Raw genomic sequence first — 7550 nt, 5'->3', positions numbered from 1 at the left:
AAAAAAAAAAAAAAAAAAAAAAAAGGTTCCAATTAAGAGAAAACCTGCAACGAGGAGAGCTGAGTCTCCAAGGACTCGAGAGCATCGCAGACACTCAAAAGTCGTTCTACTTCTTCATCGTCCTCCGTATCTCCGACCGCAGTTTCGGAACCGGAACCGCCGTCGTCAGCGGCTTCATTTCCCGTTCTAGCAGTGGTTGTTGCATTGTGAATGCAGTTGCTGATCTTCAATCGGAGGTCGGTGGCTCTGGCCAGAACCATATCTATACTGTCTTCTTCCATGGGCGGGGATTTCTCCGGCTCCGCCTAGGGTTTTGAGGGGAAGAAAGGGAAGGCAAACATGGGAAGTGGGGTTTGGAAAAGCACAAGACTTGGAATCAGAATCCGCCAAATAAGTGGCTTCTGGTGGCCAAATTAGAAGATTACAAGCGACTCCTGTGCTCTATATGTATATTGATTGGCCGAAGTGATTCCCTCCCACGTTTATAGTATATGTCATAATCCTTCAAATTGCATTGGACTTAATCTTTTCAAACATTTTTTTTATTCAAATTTATTAAACAAGGCTAATATTATAGAAAATATATTTAAATCTTCATGAACACGACTCTCCATAATCGTATCCACTTTGAGCATAGAGCTCCTCCAAAAGGCTCGTATCAATGAAGATAGTATTCCTTGATTATAAACCCAAGCAGATGTGGGACTTTCATCCAACACCTCCCCCTCGAATAAAGTATGTCTCCCCTTAATCGAGGCTCTAAGGGATAGTATTCATTGATTATAAACTCAAGTCGATGTGGGACTTTCATCCAACACCTCCCCTCGAACAAAGTATGCCCTCCTTAATCGAGGCTCTGGGACTTTCATCCAATACCTCCCATCGAACAAAGCATGTCTCCCCTTAATTGAAACTCTGAGAGATAGTATTCCTTGATTATAAACTCATGTCGATGTGGGACTTTCATTCAACACCTCCCCTCAAACAAAGTATGTCTTCCCTTAATCGAGACTCGACTCCTTTTCTTTTGGGTTTATGGCGTCTTAGTCATTTTTTACTATGCGTACTCCTTTTCGTTTGGAGTTCTTTGTTCGACATTTGAGAATTTTATTGACATAGCTCTGATACCATGTTAGACGAACACGAGTCTCCACAATGGTATGATATTGTCTACTTTGAGCATCAATTCTCGTGGCTTTGGTTTGGGCTTCCCCAAAATGCCTCATACTAATAGAGATAATATTGTTGGATTATAAATCCAGTCGAAACGTGGGACTTTCATCTAACAAATCTTAGATATCTCATTCTGAATTTTTAAAAGTTGCATGAATGTTTTAAAAATGTTAAAAGGTTAAATTCTATGTATAATAAATATAAAATAAAATAAAATAAGGTAATTAATTTAAAACTAATTGTAAATAATATTTAACCATTAATTAATTTTAAAAAGTTATTTTTTCTAAAAAATTTGGTAGATTTTCTAACCAAACTATTTGTCAATTCTCAATTTTTACTTCAATGTAATTTGTTGCTCTATTCTTTTATTTTAAATTCTAATTTAAATTGAAACATTTGAATAGGATTTTTTAGTTGTTTTTTTTTTTTTTTTTTTTACATCAAAGTGTGAAAATATTTACAATAATGTAATTTAAATCAACAATCCTATAAAAACTTTCCAATTTAATATTAAACACTTAAATGGTTTGATTTATCATCTTCGAGTCGAAACTTATTAAACACCAACTCACTAATTTTTTTGTTTAAAAGTACGAACAATTTCAAAATTGTATCTTAATTCATGTGCATCGTTCTTAAGTCATTTATTTAGTTGAATTGACAATTGAATGATTCATCATTTATGAAATAATAAAGCATTCATAGCTTCTAATCAATGTAAAATTTTCTATAATTTTTATATTCGATAACTTCAATATTTGACTGGTTAAAATATATATCCTCAATACAAAAGTTGAAGATTCGACCTCACTCTCACATGTTTAACTAAAAACAAAATCATGAAATGTGGAACATTCTAACCGCTATAACCAGCCAAAAAAGTGACACTTCCAATTATAAACCACTCAAAACATCAACGTAAACATAACTCAACTAGTTAAAATACATATCTTCAACCAAGAAGTTGAAGGTTCGAGACTTCACTCCACGTGTTTACCTAAAAATAAAATCATCATGAAATGAGGAACATTCCAACAGCTATAACCCACCAAGAAAGTGACACTTCCCATCATAAACCACTAAAAATGCCAACGTTAGCATAACTCAACTAGTTAAAACACATATCTTCAATCAAGAAGAAGTTGAACGTTCGACTTTACTCCCGTGTTTAACTAAAAACAAAATCATGAAATGCCAAAGATTCCAACAGCTATAACCAGCTTTTATCATTATTTCTTCCTGTAAAAGGCAAAGATCAGGATATGACCAAAAACAGATCACCAGACATGGAAATGTTCATGGCACACGACATGAACTTCAGGAAAAACATCAAATAAAACACAGCATAGAAATTTGACTTCCAGCAAGAGAGAATATTAGACTAGAGCTCAAAATGCATATACCCTCTTGTCTGTCTCAAGCTGAGAACTAAGCATTTACATTCCAAATACCATCATCAAATCCCGATATCACTGCTATGTACAATTTGCGGATTTTCAAAAGTAAAGAACGTGAAACTTAAAGATAATTCTCTTTCAAAATATAGCTCAGCCGAAGACAATATATTCAACCTGAGACAAACATGATAAACAAAGAGTAAAGAGTTAAAAGTACCTAGGATTGCCAATCCTCGATTGCCTGTCCCCGTGCTAACGAAGCTAATGTTTTATGTCAGATCTGTACAACTGTACGTTATAAACTCGCAACTTCGAGAGATCAGTTTCTATCAACAACCTCAGCAGGTAAGTTTAGATCGAAGCAGTTGCCAGTAACGACTTCAGCTCTGGCACGCTTCCTAGACGAGCATCCGTTCTCATCAGTATTCAAGCTACTCAGTCTATTCCGCTCTGACAATCCTCCTGCATTTATACCATCAGTAAAACTTTATACCCAGTATCTATACAAAGCCGTATTGCAGGTAGTTTCCTTTATATATTGTCTCAGAAATTGACTGAAAAGAATTCTAAGAACTCCACATCAAATAGGCCCAAAATAAAGATTTATCTGACTAAAGAAAGACCAAGCAATGCCCAATGATCTTGATTTAGAGATGTAGATGATAAATGTATATTTTCAAAAATAAGGGACACTGTTAAGAGACAGACGCATTGAGATCAAAATTTGTGAACTGAGACAGACGAATCGAAATCACGATTTGTGAACCGAACAGGGATGAATAAAAAAGTGTAGAAAAGTACTCTCCACTTTACCACTTGTTCCACAGTCTGATGGCAGATATTTGTCTGTAGTATTTGCTTTGCTGTTCCAACAAGCAGAAAGCTCCAGCGCCTTCTCAATGCCCTTCGACTTGTAAGGAGCAATATTGTGGATACCCAGTTCAAGTGAACCCAGAAGATCATTCTCAATACAGTCGTACCTGCGTTAGAATAAGACATGACTTCCAAGAGCTTTACACATTTTTAGAAGAACAGATAGCTCAGTATACTTACATCTTCTTGCAGAGGGTATCGGTGATAACCGACAGATTGATGACTTGCATCCTTATATCCATTACCCTGTCTTTTGTGTATTGATCAAACGGTTCCTCTAAAAACTTGGAGAGCTTCTCAACATTTGCCTCAAGTTGCTGCTGTTGGTCCTCAAATAGATGCTGCCTTATCTCCCTTTCCTCCTGAGTCATCTCGTCTTTGAATAGCTCATCCCCAAACATATAGAACGCAAATGGGTAAGAGTATGATAGAACCCGCCTTGATCTGAAAAGTCTACACAGTCCATTGTTTACCCAACTAAAATCTCTGAGCATAGATTCCTTCTCTTCAGAAATCGAGATCTTCTCTTGTATGGATTCCTTCAATTTGCTTTCAAGCTTAAAAGAATCTGTATGAGCTTTGTATCGATTATGATAGTGCATATAACGGTACAAATCCCGTTTTGCTCGCTCAGCTTTCTGTTCTGATTCTTCTTTGTAACGCCCACAACTATGACCAGAAATACTCGACCAAGTGTGCTCTCGACCAGTGGCTCCACCACACAGCCAACTGTACCAGAAGGATGGGAATTAGAAACTTAGACCCACTTAATAAAAGTAAAACAAGGTGAGAAGAACACATAGCTAAAATAGAAACAAGCAGCTGGTTAAGAGATGAAATTAACTACTGCGGTCCATATGCTAAAATTGAAGTGTTTATGAAAATATTATTCAAATGAATTTTATTGTAAAGAATAACAATTGGAAAAAGAAACAGTTCTACTATCATAAACTTATCTCTTAAGCACTAAATGCTCGACTTTTATGAATTTATATTCAAATTGAAGCAAGGTTTAAGTAATTATTTGGTGAGTTAAAAGAAAAAAATAACCATCTTTCACACATCATACTTCGCACCCAACTAAACTTATTTCCTTAGATCATGGAGATTCGTATTTTTACAGAATCTATAACCAGCATAAGGTTAAAATGAAATAAATTATATTGAACTTGTTCACGTAAATGTAGAGAAATATTAGAGTGGATTATGGTAATTCAAACCATAATATTCAATTGAAAATTTTCCTATTCTAAGTTTCAATCAAAGTAATGGAGATGGATTAGGTAGTACTATCTAATTAAGTAACTGCAATCCTACTTAGAACTTGTTCGAAATTTCCAATATACATCTAACTAATCTATCATCTATAAAGAAAAAACAAACCATGATGTGAGATCATTTAAATTCTATTGATAACAAATTAGCAAATTCCCAAAAGGTCTTAAAAATTATTAAAAAAAATCACGAAGATTATTGACCACTCACAAATTGTTCGAGACCTCAAAAAGTGGTGCACCATTATATGAATCAATGGCATATATTAAAAAGACAATAGCAAAGAAAAATAATTTTGTTCATAGAAAGAGACAGAAAGGGCACCAAATGACTAGATTCTTCAGAACATTTTCACATCAAATGAAATGCAGAAAGTTACTTCCTCAAGGCCGCTAAAATCATGTATGCTTTGCGAGAGAAGAATTTAGATGTATGATCATTTGTCTTATATCGAACCTAACTATGAACAGTAAGTATCTGACGAGTACCACACTGGCTGATACTTGCAGTGTCGGTCTCAGTTTCAGCAAAATATGAAAATGAGCTATCTGCCTCAAAGTCTCGCCAATATATGAAAGGGATCATCGCTATCTGAAAGTTTGATTTCAGGTCTCATATCTAAGTAGTTTTGAACAGAATGCGCCATTTCACCCATTTACTGAAAAAAACTATAACAAAGAAAATGATTAAAAAAATAGTATAATCTTACCAAAATGCTTGACCACAGATGCAGCTGACGAGATTACAGCCTCCGTTCTTCTCCACAGGTTTATGGCACTTCGGACAGGGCTTTGTATGAACTGTAATCCAGTTAACAGTTTCAGATTCATCTCGGCACTTCTTGATCCAAAGTTCCCACATCAAACATGAACACGGCGAGTGAGCATCTGATAAGCAACTGAAACAAAACTGAAGACCACAAGAACATTCTACTTCACAGAACTCATCATCCTCCACGCGTATAGCATTGCCGCAATGAGGAGCGCTTGGACACCACTTGACTCTTTTGTTATCCTCGATGTATGATTCAAGAAGGAAACGATCAAATTTATTGGCAAGATCTGGATGCCTTTTACTAACTAGATTCCTAACAACAGCTTCATCACAAATTGCATTACATTTGTGGGCCATGCATCTGATTCTACGACTCTGACCCTCATTTATTTTCACAATGAAATGTTCAGTCCAACCTGAAGCAAGAAATACAGCTCAGCCAATTATTAGTCATTTATACGAACTTAGCACAATTTGATTCCATAACAATTGCTTACAACTAACATCACAGACAATCTTTACAATATTAGTTCACAAGGCCATTCAAAATCTAATTTTAGAGGGAAAAAAAGGCTTACAGTTATTGCAAAAGCAATGACCACAATCCACTCTTGTTGCATCATTGCTATGTACTTCCTCCATGCAGATATCACACATCACCACGGAGGAAGTCTCAGAGGAACAATTACTTCGATTCTCAATCATAGTAACACCAGCAGTAGCAAACAAGTGACTTTTCCCTTTCTCCACAAGTACTGCAAACAATTTCTCTACATCCCATCGGTAATGAATGAGTAAGGTCCGAGCATGGTGCTCCCTCAATGATAGTAACTCCATTACTCTACGCATGTCCTCCTTCTACACGAAAACAAAAAGGCCCTAAAATCAGATTCAAATAACGAAAAAGAACCCATGAATCCAATGAAAGAATAGAATGAGATCAATTGTCTTTTATATGATGGGAAGAACCGGTGCTAAACCTGTGCAGCAAGGAGAGATTCCTTTGTAATAACCTGAAAACAACAAAAAGGGTTTTCATAAGCATGATTGATTAGAAAATTCACATGAATCTCAACAGGAAAGAAATTCCAAGCATTATGCACCAAATTCCGCCGCCCCATCATCACAAACTTGGAGAAAAACCTCTTTTTTTCAGGAAAGAGTAATAATAACAACAAAAACAGTAAGAGTCCAAAAAACAAAACAAGGAGCGTTATATTTCAACCCAATCAATTCATTCCCTGCCATCACCACAAAAGAAACTCACTAAAATTGAATCCAACAACAAGAGTTACAACTTTCAATCAGCAAACCAAGTAATCAATCGCAATTAGAATCCCTCCTCGTACCAAAAAAAAATAGAATACCTTAGTCGCGGAACCTTTAGAAACCCACTGAATTTCAGAGTCCTCGTTCTCGAGACCCTGAAGAGACTCACGATCGGAGTCATAGTAGTCTTCATCGCTGCTGATGCAGTCCTCCATTGAAAAATTGGCGAAAGAAATAGCGAAATCGAATTGGGGAAAGAGAAGACAAATTGAAGTCAGATGGAAAAATAAAAAAATAAAAAAGCAAAGCTCAGTTGGTAATACAAGTAAGAAAAAATATCAATCGATAACGAGGGAGATTCGATGAATAAATCCGATCCGGAGAATCGGGGAACGCCGGAGAACGTTTCCCTCCGGGGAGATCGTTGGAAAAGCCGGCGATGAGAGTGAAAGGACAACGACTAAATGGTAGTCGCTCCGATGAAGTAAATAAAACAAAAAATAATAAATAATAAAAAAAAAGAGAGCAAACTTGTGAGCGAGAAGAGAAGTCCGGAGTCCAGAGAGAGCAAAAGCAATACTACGTCGTATTATTACTTCCGGTAAACGACGTCGTTTTGGTCCGATGAAATATCCGGTTCATGATTGCTGTAGACGCTTGGTATCTTAGAATCTTTTGTATTTTTTCTATTTTATGCTAAATTAATAAAATATTTTCTGCTTTCATTCAATAATATTCTTAAATTTAAAAATAAAAATAAAAATAAATATATAGTTTATTTGAAAT

General features: G+C 35.7%; 2 protein-coding genes across 3 annotated transcripts in view; both read right to left on the bottom strand.

Annotated features, from left to right (window-relative positions):
* LOC111448603 (plastid division protein PDV2-like) overlaps positions 1 to 439 on the bottom strand; it is a 5446-nt gene extending 5007 nt beyond the window's left edge. The window contains exon 1 of the mRNA XM_023088285.1: positions 45 to 439. Coding sequence (XP_022944053.1) covers positions 45 to 281 — 237 coding nt within the window. The 5' untranslated portion in view covers positions 282 to 439. The remainder of the gene's footprint in view (positions 1 to 44) is intronic.
* A 1603-nt stretch (positions 440 to 2042) lies between these two features.
* Positions 2043 to 7256, bottom strand: LOC111448849 (probable E3 ubiquitin-protein ligase ARI2). Of its 2 annotated transcripts, XR_002711493.1 has the most exons (8): positions 6863 to 7256; positions 6476 to 6508; positions 6074 to 6353; positions 5431 to 5911; positions 3627 to 4175; positions 3387 to 3553; positions 2791 to 3035; positions 2043 to 2415 (listed from the first exon to the last, which is right to left on the bottom strand). XR_002711493.1 is itself a non-coding variant. In XM_023088619.1 (7 exons), exons 1-7 carry the CDS (start codon positions 6977 to 6979, stop codon positions 2893 to 2895), a joined length of 1770 nt encoding a protein of 589 aa, XP_022944387.1. In that variant the 5' UTR covers positions 6980 to 7256; the 3' UTR covers positions 2506 to 2892. The 2 variants fall into 2 exon arrangements, 1 of the variants encoding a protein (XP_022944387.1); XM_023088619.1 differs by lacking the exon at positions 2043 to 2415 and having other exon boundaries at positions 2506 to 3035.
* Positions 7257 to 7550: the final 294 nt, after the last annotated feature.

Source organism: Cucurbita moschata, unplaced genomic scaffold (assembly GCF_002738365.1).
Source record: "Cucurbita moschata cultivar Rifu unplaced genomic scaffold, Cmos_1.0 Cmo_Scf00010, whole genome shotgun sequence".
Taxonomy (NCBI): domain Eukaryota; kingdom Viridiplantae; phylum Streptophyta; class Magnoliopsida; order Cucurbitales; family Cucurbitaceae; genus Cucurbita; species Cucurbita moschata.
Note: the sequence above shows the minus strand (reverse complement) of the source record. Positions and strands in the feature narration are given on the sequence as shown.